General features: G+C 38.2%; 1 protein-coding gene across 2 annotated transcripts in view; it reads right to left on the bottom strand.

The window, feature by feature from the left end:
- The window catches only part of Tmx3 (thioredoxin related transmembrane protein 3), a 31,724-nt gene extending 20,054 nt beyond the window's left edge, over positions 1-11,670 (bottom strand). Inside the window, exons 1-5 of one of the 2 annotated variants that reach the window (XM_051163894.1) lie at positions 11,491-11,670; positions 10,554-10,608; positions 6,942-6,981; positions 5,555-5,678; positions 182-227 (exon numbers count right to left, since the gene is read on the bottom strand). In XM_051163894.1, coding sequence (XP_051019851.1) covers positions 182-227; positions 5,555-5,678; positions 6,942-6,981; positions 10,554-10,608; positions 11,491-11,587 — 362 coding nt within the window. In that variant the 5' untranslated portion in view covers positions 11,588-11,670. Of the gene's footprint in view, positions 1-181; positions 228-5,554; positions 5,679-6,941; positions 6,982-9,999; positions 10,224-10,553; positions 10,609-11,490 lie in introns of those variants that run through there. The other variant, XM_051163895.1, reaches the window with a different exon arrangement.
- Positions 11,671-15,799: the final 4,129 nt, after the last annotated feature.

The raw sequence follows: 15,799 nt of genomic DNA, 5'->3' as shown, positions 1-15,799 counted from the left end.
AGCTGTAGATCACACACTTAAATATGAAGATGTATAGAGGTGAAGTTTCTCATCTTTGATCGTACTCTTAGCTTAAAAACAATGGCTGAACCCAAACCTTTGCCCTCCAAAGAAAGTAAGTAAAATGTAAGCAGAGTGAACTATTAAAACCATACAGACAAACATACAACACTCAACTTACAGCTTAATTGTTGGATAACCTCGAACTCCAAACTCTGAAGCAATGCCTTGATAAGAAAAAGAATAAATATTTCTAAGTTCCTTTTAAACTGAGAAAACTAGGTAATATGAGCCTTTTATTCAGAAAAAAGTATATCTATATAAACTTGATTGTTTTTAAGTATTAAATTTCACAAAGAAGAAAACCATGACATTTTCTTATAATTATAGTCACAGACTAAAATGTTTTGCAGTCTAGAAAGGAAATTTGCAAACATAATCCTTTAACAAGAACAAGGAATAGGAATAGTACCAGTGCAAGTGAGGCTGACATAATCCTTACTGTAAAGCCTATATGTAGGCTGGAGAGTAAGCAGGGTTTTAGGGGCTCCACAATAGAAAGAAACATTTGAGGAAACTATACAATTTAACGTCTATATGAGAAATACTTTCAGCACTGATTCCTGGAAGAGTAGATATTTGTATATGTGTAGATGTTATAAGACATGCTAGATTAATTACTAATTAAAACTGGTAAAAAATTTATCACTATTTGAAACAAAGAAAAATAAATCATACTAATTCAAAGTTCCAGTTCAAAAGTTCTATACACTGGGATTTGTTTCATTGTGTCTATTTGTTTCAGTCACAATTATACAACTGAGAATAAGCTACTGTCAAATAATCTTATTTTCACATGACTGCTTTGAATAGCCCTCTTTCAAACCAAACCCAAATCATGTAACTACATACCAATATTCTACTTTATGGTTCTTCAACTTAAGTTCTGCAGTAGAAGTATTCAAAATGCCTTCAAAACTATTCTCATAACCTAATCTGAAATATTTTCAAATGATATGGCAGTGTGGGTCGCTGGACTCTAAACTAACAGCGAGTACTCAGGTAATCTTAACACAGGTAGACAGACCAAATATTGAGAAACACAATGTCCAAAATGCACAGGAGAGGTATCTATGAAATAGCCAAAATTTTATAACTCTACAGACAACAAAGAATAACAAGGACAGGTGGCTTAAAAAAAAAAATCAGTCCTTTATCAATTTAACTCTCAATTGCATCAAAATGTCTGTATTTAAAGTTCTGTGGTATTTAAGGAAGCATTGAGAATTATAAGAAAAAACTATGTGATCTCTAGACAGCAGTTTATGAATACTTATCAATGTTTATCAACATACTAAAAAGTACATTCTTTTTCTGTGCATTGGAGACGGTATATTCAATGATAAAGAACAAATAACTTATTTATGTTTATTGGATATTGTTTCTTTTCTAGTTTATGTACCGTAAGAACCCAGTTTCCCTTTGTTCAATGGTGTATTACCAATGTCTAGAATGTGTCTGGCATGTGCTGGCTTATAGGGAAATGATTCTGCAACTGGTATATACCATCATAGAAGGAACTCATTAAGTTGTCTTCTAGGTAAATGAATATTGACTTTACAGCTTTTCTATGAAAGAATGACTTTTGTTTTTTTGGTTTTTTTTTTTTTGGTTTTTCGAGACAGAGTTTCTCTATGTAGCCTTGGCCATCCTGGACTCACTTTGTAGACCAGGCTGGCCTCGAACTCACAGCGATCCGCCTGCCTCTGCCTCCCGAGTGCTGGGATTAAAGGCATGCGCCACCACGCCCGGCTTTAAGAATGACTTTTGTAATAGACCATGTTTGGCCTATTCAATTAGTGACAAGATTCCTAAGAACTAAGAGCACTGCTTGCTCTTCCAAAGGTCCTGAATTCAATTCCTGGCAACCACATGGTGCCTCACAACCATCTATAATGAGATCTAGTGCCCTCTTCTGGTGTACATGCAGACAAAACATTGTGTACGTTGTGGAGGAGTGCTGAGTGAGTAATTGTATCAGCCATCAATAAAGCGCTGTTTAGCCAATCAGCTGGGCAGAAAAACAGGAAGTGAGAGGCGGGGCTTCCTGGAGGGGGAGGGGAAAGTTTGAAGGCTGGAGTGAGGAGAGGTTTTTTGACAGTTGGAGGAGGAAAGGGTCATAGTGGCAAGTGCTTGGAATATATGTATGTTACAAGGTTTAGAATAGTTTGATTAGTTTATGAGCAGATTAGAATCAGTTCAGATTCTGCCCGGCAAAGTGCTGGCAGCTTTAAAGTTTCAGTCTCCCTGTGTCAGTTATTTGCTTTGTAGGCCGAAAGGATACAAAATACTGTAACAGTAAATAATTAGTAAAAACATCTTAACAACAACATGAAAGAACGTATTACTGCTCTGGCTGGGCTGTAAGTTGGAAGGGGAAGTAGACGAGTTTCACTGGTCTATATTCACAGAGTGTATCACACGAGGTGAAACACTTGGCAGGTGACAGTGTTCCATATGTATGAGTTTCTCTTTCCCCTTTCCCAAAGTTATACAGTTTGCACAAGATGTGTTAAATGCATATTTCCTGTATGGCCACTCTATATAACAATGCTTTGTGAACGAGCAATATAAGCTGTAATAATCACACCTATGAAATTAAAATGTCCCACTGGGCATGGAGGCATACATCTTTAATTCCAGTACTCGAGAGGCAGAGGCAGGTGGATCATTGTGAGTTCAAGGCCAGCCTGGTCTACAAAAAGAGTTCCAGGATAGCCTGGGATATTACATAGAGAAACCTTGTCTCGAAAAACAACAAAGCAAAACAAAACAAAACAACAAAGTGAGGGGAGGGGCAAAAGTCCCAATTAGAGTGCTAAAAAGAAAATTATAAACGAATTCATAGCATTTAAAACACTTTCTCACCTGAACTACCAAACAAAATTTACTAGCTTTATACATGCCAAGGGAGTGTTCTACCATCAAGGAATTCTATCTCTCACTTGGCTAATTTTCCTAATCATAGAGCCACTTTAAAAGGGTCAGTTAATGAATACTAAATTTGAAATATCAGATAATATAAGTGTTTTGAGTTAATGTAATATCTCTGAGGCATCACACAGTTTATCTTTAAGATATTTACAACTTAAATGCATTACATGTATTATATGTATTTTTTCTAATGACTTTTCTTTATATGTCCATTGTATTTTCCAATAAATGATTCAAATGATCAATTAATCTGCCATTTTCCAGACTTTTTGGCACTTACTAGTTTATTTCTCATTCTCTAATAGGTTATAAGCATTTCTTGGCCTAATGGAACTTGTTTGGCCTTTAAACAATCTCTAAAGATGGGAATGGAGGCTCATAAATAGTTAAGAAGTATAATCTGACTGAGTGGACAAGTGAATGATTGCACCATAAGTAAATATGTGTGAGCTCCTCCGAAGCTGAAATTAAATGTGGTTATGAGTCACCCACTGGGTGCTAGGAACCAAACCTAGGTAGGTCCTCTCCAACAGTAAAGTGCTCTTAACTACAGAGCCATCTTTCCAGACTCTTCTAATATGGTCAAAAACTAATTCAAATATACCAATCCAAGCATATAATCCTTCCTCTCTACAACAAAGGTCTGCCAGTCATTTTATCTCCTTCTAGTATTCAAAAATTCATTTATTTGATTTAGTAATTCCAGCTCTGACAACTCACCTACATCCCAGATCACTAGTTCACTAATATCAGTAAACTAAAAACTGCCAACTCCAACTAGCTGACAGCTCGAACATACACAAAAAACAAAATGTCATGCTTTGCAATACAGCAGTACACCTAGGATTACAGTGCCAGTCTATCCCATCTATAACCTCAGCCTTGCAAATAGCTATGAACATTATTTTTACTGCTCTGCTGTTTCCATCCAAGCTTAAGCCTCCAGGACCCTACACAGAGTACTTATAACACTTCATATAGATTATCCTTCTGTACGTATTGATCTTTTCTTTCATCTTACAAGTTTCTGCCCAAAACATTTCTTTTATCAAGTCATTTGCTTTCCCTCAAATGAGTTCTCTCCCTATTGACAAATGATAAACTGTAAAACATTGCCTGATGTAGGAAGCTCTTAATATGGCTCCTTCTGTATCATCAGATGCACTATCTACTACACCAACGGGTTATAAGTATGAAACATTATGCAATGTTCACCATCCTAAAGATTACTGCTCCCTGATAGATCAAAAAAACAAAACAAAACAAAAATTAGGTTAAGTGCCTCTTTCATAGCCACAAAATAGGATATAAGAGTTGAGATTAAAAACATGGGCCTGTCTTGACCCAAAGTACAGTCTAGAACATAAACTTACTGTCCTAAAAAAAAAAAAAAAAAAAAAAAAAAAAAAAAGGACAGTAAATAGCTGGGTGTGTTGCTTCATACTTGCAATGCTAGTACTTGGGAGACTGAGGAAGAGGAGTGATATGAGTCCAAGGACATCATAGAATGTTCCAGGCCAGTCTGAACTACAGGGAAAGAGCCTGTCTCATTTTTGTTTTATTTTAAAGAGAGCAAGCATACATATTGCCACATAACACAATTCTTTCCTAAGTAAAAGAGAAGGGAACTAATTTTATTGAACACAAAGGATTTTACATGTATCACATCATTCAAGCTTCAAAACAGCCAGTAAAGAAATATCACAATTAAATGTTTACTGATAAAGCCAAAGCTTAGGATCTTCAGAAGCCTTCCCAGTATCACACACAAAAGCAACAGGCAGTACCAACCTTACTATCTCTGAAGCTCTTTCCAAATTGCTCTGATACCCCACACTTCTCTAAGCTTAATTTCTTCTTTTATTATTTCCCTTAAGACACTTCTTAATGAAGATTATGTTATGGGGCATGTAGTTTCTGTCACAACTCAGTTTTGACAATGGAGCATGAAAATAGTCTACATAACAATACACAAATGACTGTGGCATCGAATAATTCTATTTACAAAAATAGGCAGCAGGGCAGATTTGGCTTATTGTACTTGTACTTGTCTCAGCTTCATTCAGTTCCTGCATCCATTTATTAATCTCATTTTCTACTTTCAATACCTTCCTAACCCTCACTTATTTTTTCTAACTCAGTCCATCTTTTAAACTTCTACTTATTTCCCTATCTTTTTTCCTCAGCTTGCACTTACAAAATCAACTTTTCTATAGTAGTCTCCTATACTATATTATGATCAATGTGGACTCAATTAGGAACAAACAATGGCTTGCATGTCTACACTATGATTAAGATTAGCTCACATGGGCTGGAGAGATGGCTCAGCCATTAAAGGCTAGGCTCACAACCAAAATATAAGATTAGCTCACATTATTTATTAAAATTGTAATAGCTAATTCATTTAACTCAAAGTATATAACCTTAAATTATTAAGTTATTAACGTTATTAAGATAATTTTACATGATAAAACAAACATCTCTTCTACTCACCCTGAAAACTGTTTTAATTAAAATATTTCTATTATTAGAACCATAAAATAATTAACTATGAGCTTACTAGAATAGGAGGTAGCATCCATCTTTCCAACTTTAACTGGAGAACCAATGCTTTTCATTTCAAGCCCAACTTCATTCCAAATCGGTTCTAGTTTTTTACAATGGCCACACCAGGGTGCATAAAACTATACAAAAAGAAAGAAAACACACTAAGAAGCTGCATCACTATGAGGATCAACCATAATATTCAAAGAATTTATCCAAGCAATATAACAAAACAGATAAATATAGACAGACACCTCAAAACTAGTATTTTAACTTTATTTTAATTGACTATCAATATCTATTTAGAATAGAAATGTGACTGACTCAGAGTCTCTAATTCTGTGCCAATGTGTCCATGCTTATAGAAAAACACTAAGTAACCATGTATGCACCATACCACATACAATCTGTGTTCATAGAAAAATATGTTCTTAGTACAAAAAGTTAAGAGGTAGGTGAATTTCCTTAGTTCTATTGTTTTCACTAGCAGAGTAGAGGTGATCACTGAGAAATGTGGCACAGGGACAAGTCAGGTTGATCAGAACCATAGCCCTTCATATCACAGAACCATCAGATTTAATTAGATCCCTGGGTTATATGATATTAACACAGCATTTATTTATTTTCATGAAATAAGGCTTATTTTTAGAGTTGATAGTATGGAATGTTCACACTGAAATAAAAGAAGAAAGAATTAAGCAGTAGATTCTCAGGTTCTATCTTCTACCCTTAACAGTCACCAACTCTGCTATCTTGTTCTATGTCATGGATCGTACTCCCCCACCCCCTGCCATGATATTTGTTAGAGCAAACCCCCAAATTTAGCTTTGCTCAGTATTGGGATGAAAGTACGTTCGATATTATTGTTATATTAATATGACTCAAGTTCTCAAAAGAATTAAGAGATGAATTAAGTCTACCCTGAAATCATAACATAATCTCCTTAAAATATAATCTACAACACCTCATTATAAGAAAAGGTCACAGCTTCCCACAGAATAACCCTATTCTCAGCATTTTATCAAAAATAAATTTCTGTGCCAGGCACTTGAAAATTCTCAGGGTCATTTAAATACAAAAATCTAAGTACACAGGAGAAAGATGAGGAGATAACCTAACCAAAATAGAAAAAAATCTTGAGTTCCATCAGTGAAAGAGTCTGTCTTACATTATACAAGATGCTGAGCAACTGAAGAAGTCACAGCGTCAACCTTGGCCCTTCATAGGCACAGACATACACCATGTACCCTAACACACACAAGTGAATGCACACTCACAAATATGCATGCATACATGTACACCCACATACATATGGGGGAATACAAGTAGCAGTATCTGAGAAAACAAATTTGTTCTCTTTGCATAGAAGAGAGCAAAATTGATACTTAAATTTACATACTCACATCAACAAGCCATATGTCATCTTTTCGATTATCTTTAAATCTGAAAACAAAAGGAAAAATAAATCTGATTTTATATTTCTGTTTACAAACACTATCCCTGCCAATAGTATTTATTATTGCAATTGTATAATTTGTTTATTTATTTTTTAAAGATTTATTTATTATATGTACAGTGCTCTGCCTGCATGTATACCTACAGGCCAGAAGAGGGCATCAGATCACACTATGGATGGTTGTGAGTCACCAGGTGGTTGCTGGGAATTGTACTCAGGACCTTTGGAAGAGCAGTCAGTGCCCTTAACCTCTGAGCCATCTCTCCAGACTCTCTACAATTAGTATAATTTATAAATCTGCAACTTAAGTAAAAATATTGAACTAATCATTACAGAACAAAATCTTTGAATAAAAGTTTCACATAAAATTTTTACTCAGTGACTATTAAATCTTATCCTATCCAGTAAAGATTTTAAAAATTAAAATTGAAAACTGACAAAAAAAAAAAATCGAAAAACTATAAAGAAGAAAGAACTTTTTGGGAAAACCACAAATGCAGTCTGTTTCCTTAATCTGGTATTCCATTTGGAACAAGGGCTCCTCTAAACTGAACAAGTATTAGTTTTCACTTCTTGTCTTTATTCCATTAACAATACAGCAAAACTATTTACATTATACTTTGCTAGGTTTTACATGAACTCTAGGAATATATTAAAATACAAAGGAAGATGTGTGCAAGAGGCATGCAAATAAGTTATATATATATAATATGTGTAAAGACACATGTAAATAAGTTATCATATATAGCATATCATAAATTTATATAATGTAGTTGAACATCCAGACTTTGTTAAAATCCCGAAACTAATCTCCAGGAGTTTTGAGGGATGACAATGTTTGTGTAAGCTCTTCACTCTTCTATTCTATTTTGAGCCTGTGCAGAAAATTTAATGCAGTGGCCTAAGGTTATACTTAGAAAACACTGCTAATAAGATTGGCCCCTTCACAGGACATTCTCCACAGTTGAGTGGAGAGTGGGGACTGACTTTCACACGAATTCTGGTGCCTCATATTTGACCACGTCCCCTGAATGGGGAGGCCTGGTGGCACTCAGAGGAAGGATAGCAGGCTACCAAGAAGAGACTTGATACTCCATGAGCATATACAGGGGGAGGAGGTCCCCCTCAGTCACAGTCATAGGGGAGGGGAGTAGGGGGAAAGCGGGAGGGAGGGAGGAATGGGAGGATACAAGGGATGGGATAACAATTGAGATGTAATATGAATAAATTAATAAAATATATTTAAAAAAAAGATTGGCCCCTTATTTTTATTAAGAACTTGGATTTTAGGAGGAATCCCATCATTTTTTGGTAAAGGATGCAGCTCTCATAAAATATTGGTGAAAAGCAACAAATCCAGAATTGCTGCATTGGGATCACATGTCTGAGATTCACATTCCAGGCTATAATGAACTTGTAAAATTCCATCAGTTAACTCAAAACTCTAGGGCTACCATCAGATGCAATGCTCTCAGAAAGTCTGAGCAGGAAGCAAATACAGCAGAGGACCTAGCAAGGCGGCAGGAAGCATGAGGATGTCAATGCACATCCACAGACACATTACTACATTTAGGTCTAGAGTAATATTACAGACAATATAAGGGGTTCAACATGCTTCATCTGGTGAGGATGGCATGACTTTAGGCTTCAGAAGTCTCCCTACACAGGATATTTAGCTTTCACCAGGATGTGACAGTACCCCTCCATACTGTTTTGGTGTCTTTTCACAGTTGGATTCCCCTTTCATGGGGCACTGTCTTGTATATCTGAGTGAAAACACTGGCTGGCACTATGACAAGATACAGTTCAGTTTTCACATTCAGGCATCAAGCAAGGTACTCTACTTTTGTAATGAAAGAGCCTTCAGGTGAGCATCCACTTCAGGAGCAAAATGATTACCAAAAGTGAAACCTCCCCTGCTCAGGCAGTTACCATTATAAGAGCAGTGTGAAGCCAGGTGTGGTGGTACACACCTGTAATCCCAACATTCGGGAGGCAGAGGCAGGCAGATCACTGTGAGTTTGAGGCCAGCCTAGTCTACAAAAGGAGTCCAGGTCAGCCAGCGCTGTTACACAGAGAAACCCCGTCTCAAAAAGCAAAAAAAAAAAAAAAAAAAAAAAAAAAGAGTAGTGTGAAAAAGTGGTTGATAGTGAAATGCCCCACAAGATACCATTGAGTTCTTGCTATCAAAGAATTTTCCTTAAACATATAGTTTCTATAAACAATCTTCAAACACAACTTCAATGCCCATCACTAGGCCATGGGATGCCCACAATGCCCATGGGATGTTCATACTTCTTTGTAATCCATAAGTACCTGTATTCAAATGACCATACTACTCACTACAGCCATTCTATTACAGAGTTGGGTGCCAAGGTGGATAATGGGGACAAGGAACAAACTGAAATTGTCTGAAGAAATTGTTCCATGAGTAAGAAAGTTTGTTGTGCAAGCAGGATCAGGGTTTAGATTCTAGCACCCACAAAAAAAGCTAACACCATGCCTGGATCCTCAGTGTTACAGGGTAGCGACAGGAAGAGTGTTGGGGCCTACTAGATACTGGCCAGCACCAGGTTAATGGAAAGACCCTGTCTCAAAGACATAAAGCAGTAGAACAGGACTACCAGAGTATTCGTCTATCCTCTGCACAAGCATACGAAGGCTGTGCTCACATATACAAACTACAAACACACGCCCACACCCACATTTCACACAGAAAAGCAAAACTGGAAATAATAAGTACTGATTCATCTACTGTTAACAATGAAAGATATAAGATAAAAAGCATAGTAGCTCCTTGGTAGGTGGTGTTTGTTTCCATCATGAAATAGTACCATACAAGCATCATGCAGATGAAATACAGACAGGGAAATCTATCTCACTGATGAGGAACACAGGAGAAAAGATTTCTGCCTCTCTATAAGTAGAAAAGTAACTAAGTTAAAGACTTCAAAAAGAACATTTTAGTAGCAAAGTATATGAAAAAAAAAAGCCAAAAAATGTACCAACAAGTAGGCTAGGAATGCTGGTATACTTCTGAGCCTGGTTGGCATGGGAAGCTTGAGTCCTTGGCTACAAGTCCCTCCAGAGACTGATTGCACACCAAATCTGGTTTGGGAGAGTCACCCATGTGGCCTGCCAAGGAAGAGATTGTTGTCAGCTGCAGTCAAGGCAGAAATACTGACCTTGAATTTTGCAATGAAGCTAGTTTTCCCACCTATTGTGAGGAAGATCTTGCGAATAAACCTGTTATACTATAGATTAAGTACGGAATTCCAGCGCTAACTTTGTATGATTAAACCAAAAGAAACAATAAAGAGACTTTTGCTGGGTTTTCACTCTATAACTATTAGCAGAACTCTCTGCAGCACTCTTCCATTTTGCATGTAAATGGCAGGCACTTTATACAACTCCTGAAACAAAACTGACAATGTTAATATCAGTCACCACAGCAGCTATTATTAAAAGATTAGATTCATGTGTGGATATTTAGCTGGCATCTGAGTCAGGCAAAGTTAAACAGTGTTTAATAGTATTTTACACATATATGTGTACTCACGATTCATTTAGGTCTTCTACAAATCCTTTACAGACAGCCAGGTCAAGTAAAATAACTGGAAAGGACAAAATGTAGAAGATAAATGACTCATTACTTTGTTTTCACCTTAAGTCTAAATTGCCTATTCAATGTTTGAATTTTTTTTTTACTATCAAAGAAAACAAAAAAACAAACAAACAAAAAAACCTCACCAATGATCCATTACAAGATTTAAGTGACACAAAAGCATAATTAGTTCATCCAATCAGTAAAAATTTACTCTGCATGCAATCATATTGCAAGGGACAAGCACTATGAAAGTACATATAATACATAGTTGTTTGTTCTACATATTTCCACTCTCGTTTTATTTTTCCTTTTCGCTAAGCTAATTTTCTGCCCTAGACATTAAAATAATTTCCCCTTTCTCTAGTAGCATTTATCCCTTCGATATAAAGTCCAAATACAATTCACCAAAATAGGTAGAAAAAAGACTCACCTCTAACACTTATTACAGGGCAGTGCCTGGCTCACTGAGGGTTTTTAATAGGTGGCTGAATCAAGGGGCGAACCACAGAAAACCCAAATATCCGTGACAGCTGAGGGCTGAGAGCTTAAAAGATGCATGGTTTCTCTTCATACCACAGTTTAGGATATCTGACTAGGATCTGCCCTTAGGCATCATCCTCTTCTTTAGCTTGGGCAAGGAAAGCCTTTTACTGTAACAAGCCCCTGTAACCTATGGTTAATTGGGGCGCGACATTCCCTGTCCGTCTATCAATGGAGTCAAGGAAACTTCCTGGTCGCAGAGAAGGTAGCAGTACTCTCGGGGCGTCTGCGAGTGCAGAGTCCCGCTGAGGAAGCGCGACCCACGTAGGCGGTCGGATGAGTACCCCGCGGCGCGACCCCGACCTGGCCCAACCTCCCCCCGTTCCCCACCGCCCCGCGCGCTCCTCACCCACTGCGCAGAGCCAGAGGGCGGCCCAGCTCCTGCGCTCCGCAGCACTCGCCATGGAGCGTGGCGTGGACCCCGCGATGAGCGCGCCCGGAGACATAAAAACCCCGGAGCCAAGGCCGCCTGCCCGGAAAAGAATGCAAGGGAGACCTGGGAGGTAGACAACGCCGGGGCGGGGCGGGGCGGGGCGGGGCAGGGCGGGCTGGTACCCTTCAGGGTCCCGGTAGTCCGGAGGTCTTAGCCGCTGAGCATGCGCAGGATGCGACGCATGCGCCTGAACACTGCGCAGGCGCATTCGAGTTCCCACGGAGCCCTTTCTACCTCAGAGCTCTGTAGAGCATGGGAATCAGCATGGGGTTCTTCCTGTGACGGTGCGAGTGTGCCATGAGACTCTCCTCAGAATGTACATACGGCATTGTCGGGTGAAGTTAATGCTGTAGGTGAGGTAGGGTCCAACATGCACTGTAAGCTTGAGTTTTGTCTCATGTTTTAAACTTGCTACTAAGTCCAGTGAACTCACTTGTTCACCGAGATGGTACACTGATAGGTGGAAATCGTGCTTTAAAAATAGAGGACTTGATTGCTGAGCTTGGACACCCTTTGTGTAAATACTTATTTAGAATCTTATAAATCGGTTAATTACTATGCCATTATGGATGGGAGAACAATGAACAGTTAATGGTTGCCCCGGTGTTGTATGTGTCATTTTCTTAAGTGGCAGGTTGTTATGCTTATGCAAGCAGCGGCAGTGAAACTCAGTGCATTTTACACACACACACACACACACACACACACACGCACGCACGCACGCACACACTGATCCAAGTTCATCATAAATACTTTTAAAAATGTGAAAGAACAAAAAGAGAATTGCTTCTTCTGAAATTTAAAAAAAGTTAATTATAATATCTTCTTGGTTATGTTTTTACTGTTTCCTGATTATCTGTAGACCGGAATCCTTAGGATAAAATGTTTGTAGCATCCTTCATACTTTATTACAACACGTTTATGAAAACAATACACTTGTAAGTCGGTCCCTGTGGCAGTCACTGACTTTGATGAAAAAAAAAATTTTTTTTTAATGGGAGTGAAGTGCCAGAGGATTTGGATTACATTAGTTCTTAGAATTTATGTTATGAAAACAGAGCATACAAAGGCAGAGGAGTAGAGGAAGGAGAAAGGGGAAAAGTAATATGTGAGAAAAGTCCCTCACAGGTTCGTGTATTAGTTATTCCTCAGCTGGTAGTGCTCTTTAGGGAAGTTCTAATATTTGGTTGGACATGGTGCCTAGCTGGATGAAACAGAGCCTTAGGATCAGGACTTATATGTTTCACACCACCTGGGCTCTCTGCTCCTTCACTGCCAGTGCAATGTGACCAGTTGCCCTATACCCACCTCTGCCTCAGCACCTTCCCCAGTCATGTTGCACTAAACCCTCTGAAACCAATTTTTTAAAAAAAATCCAATTACTTCTTTCAAGTATTTTATCACAGCTATGAGAAAAGTAACCAATACAGCTGTACATACAGCAAAAATTAGCAGAACGAACAACTTTGTAAATATATAAAAAGTTAAAGCTCAAACATTAAAAATAAAGAAAACACATTCAAGAATGAAATCAATTTTAGAATTAGCCTTTAGATAAATTAATTTAGATTTTAAATAATTCCATAAAGAAAGCAGTAGAATCAGTTTCTAAAATGTGCTGATATGCTATCTATTTTTATTAAAAAGCAGTTATTACCAATACTTTTCCAGCAAAACAAGAACAGTAGAAAAAGATTTATTGGGTGTGGTTCACAAGATAAATAAGACCCATGATCTGAAGGTGTAAACCAGTGATAAAATTCTGAAGCCTAAGAACTCAGGGCAGCAGCTGGTCATGGTGGTAGACATGCCTGTGAACCTAACACTTTAGGAGGCAGAGGCAGTTGGATTTCCATGATTTTGATGCCAGCCTGGTCTACAGAGTGAGTCCAGGAGAGCCAAAGCTACACAGTAACCCTGTCTTAAAAAAAAAAAAAAAAAAAAAAAAAAAAAAAAAAAAAAAGGCGCTCAGAGCAGGCAGTAGCAACACATGAATGTCCCAGTTCAGTGTGGATTTGCCTTCTCATCACTTGTTCTATCCAAGATGGATATGAGTGATCCCCACCCACACTGAAGAAGACTGCCTACTTTTCTAAGTTTCTTAATCAGTCATTGAACTCTTCCAGAAAAAATTTCACAGGCACACTCAGAATAATATCTCACTACCTATCTAAAAATCCTTTAATGCATTAATTAGGTACATAAAAATTCCTATCAAATTGTCGTTTTAAACTTACCAAGAATAGGAACAGTAGACATTATTCACCAGTTCGTTTAACAAGGCAAGTAGAAAGTTGATACAAAACCCAGATAAGCAAATGTGAGAAAGAAATACAGAGAATTCACTTAAGAATGGAAATGATGTTCTTAAGGAAAGACCATCGGCTCATATGTCTGACAGTTTGATCTCTAGCTGGTAGGATTGTTTGGGAAGGGTTAGGAGGTATGGCATGTTGAAGGACCCGTGTCACTAAGGGTAGGCTTTGAGGTTTCAAAAGCAAACACCATTCCCAGTTAGCACTCTTCCTCATGCTTGTGGTTCAGATATAAACTCTTAGCTACTGCTCTAGCATCAGGACTTATTGCCGCCATGTTCCCCACCATTATTGTAATGGACTTACCCTCCGAAATTGTAAGTCCCCATTAGACATGGTATCTAATACCTAATGGTGTTGGTGTCTCTTCATAGTGATGTAATAATAACTAAGACACATGGAGATCTACAACTGATCAAGGTGCAGAGAGTAAGACTATTCAATGCTCATCTCTAAATGGGAGATTTATATCACACTTCTTCCAGTCCTTGGGAATTATTACAAAGGTGGAGGAGAAAAGATTGCAAGAGCCAAAAGTGGTGGATAACTGCAAGGAAACAGTGTTTCCCAAACAAGACAGGGCAGTGTAAATGTAACTTTTATTTGCCTGATGTAATTGTCTTCTCACAGGCTTACTGCTTAATAAGCTCAACCTTTCTAGTTCTTTCTGAACTATGGCTGGCTGGAAGTTGACTGATTCAAACTGACTTCTTTCAGCTTCTCACTGAATTGCTCTGCTTGGAAAAACTGCCTCTGAATTCCACAAACTGAACTACATAGAGTGCTGTAGAAGAATTTTAATCCAGCAACAAGGTTGCTCTGGCTGGCATACAGACACCTTAAATCTGAGGAGACAGAGGCAAGCCTCTGAGTTCAAGGCCAGCCTTATATTAAGGTAAAGAAAAGCTTAGGTCCTGGCATGGTGGTACTCCCTTTAATCCCAGCACTCAGGAGATAGGTATGTAGATCTCTGAGTTCTAGTCAATTCAGTTGAGTTATGAGTTGAGAGGCAGTGGAGTTGAGTTCGTGGCAGTTCAGTTTGTGGAATTCAGAAATTGTTTTACTACGAGAGATTTACAGACAGGGCTTGAAGATAGAACAAGCTAGACACAGGTTAAGACAGAATGAGCCAGAGAATGAGGAGGAGTCAGAAGATTAGGACAGATTGCTAGAGTTAGTTTGAGGCCAAGCAGAGCAATTCAGTCAGAGACTGAGAGAGAAGCCAGGTTGAATAAGTCATCTTGGAGAGGAATTTGAGCAACAACAGCTAAGTTGAACCTGCCAGCAAGAGTTCAGAAAGACCAATAGTGGGTGAGTATATTCAGCGGTAAATCTCACAGGCTGAAAACATTCTAGATGTAGATAAAATTGTACAGAGGCTAGAAGCTTCAAACACTAGGCCTACATTAGCAGACAGAGGCAATAAGCTTTGGAGACATCAGTTTCTTCAGGAGAGTAAAAGACTACCTTAACAGATTGCACTGACTGCAATGAAGTGAATAGAACCACACGAACTCAACTGAGTTAAACTGCACTTAGCTGAACTGCACCAAAATGAACTCAGCTGAACTCCACTGCGTTGCCTGAACTCAACTGAACTGAGCTCACTGAGCTTCCCTCTCCTTCTCTCTACTCTTTCTGCACTGCTCTTAAGTAGCCTCTATTTTTGTCTGTTCCTGTGAGAGTTGGGCATATCTGTCAAGTACTTTCTCTGATTTGTCACTTTGTTTGTCCTTCAATTAGATGGCATTGTTGAGATGAAAGGTGTGTACTAAGGGCATGTCTATATTCCAGAGAGATTAAAAGTGTATCATTCCAGCCAGATCACACAGACCTGGAAGGTCTTTGGATGTTATTCCTTGCCAGAGCATGTAGGCTTTGAACTTTTTCAAACCTACTTTATTTGGGGT

The sequence above is a fragment of the Acomys russatus genome, chromosome 20 (genome assembly GCF_903995435.1).
Source record: "Acomys russatus chromosome 20, mAcoRus1.1, whole genome shotgun sequence".
Taxonomy (NCBI): domain Eukaryota; kingdom Metazoa; phylum Chordata; class Mammalia; order Rodentia; family Muridae; genus Acomys; species Acomys russatus.
Note: the sequence above shows the minus strand (reverse complement) of the source record. Positions and strands in the feature narration are given on the sequence as shown.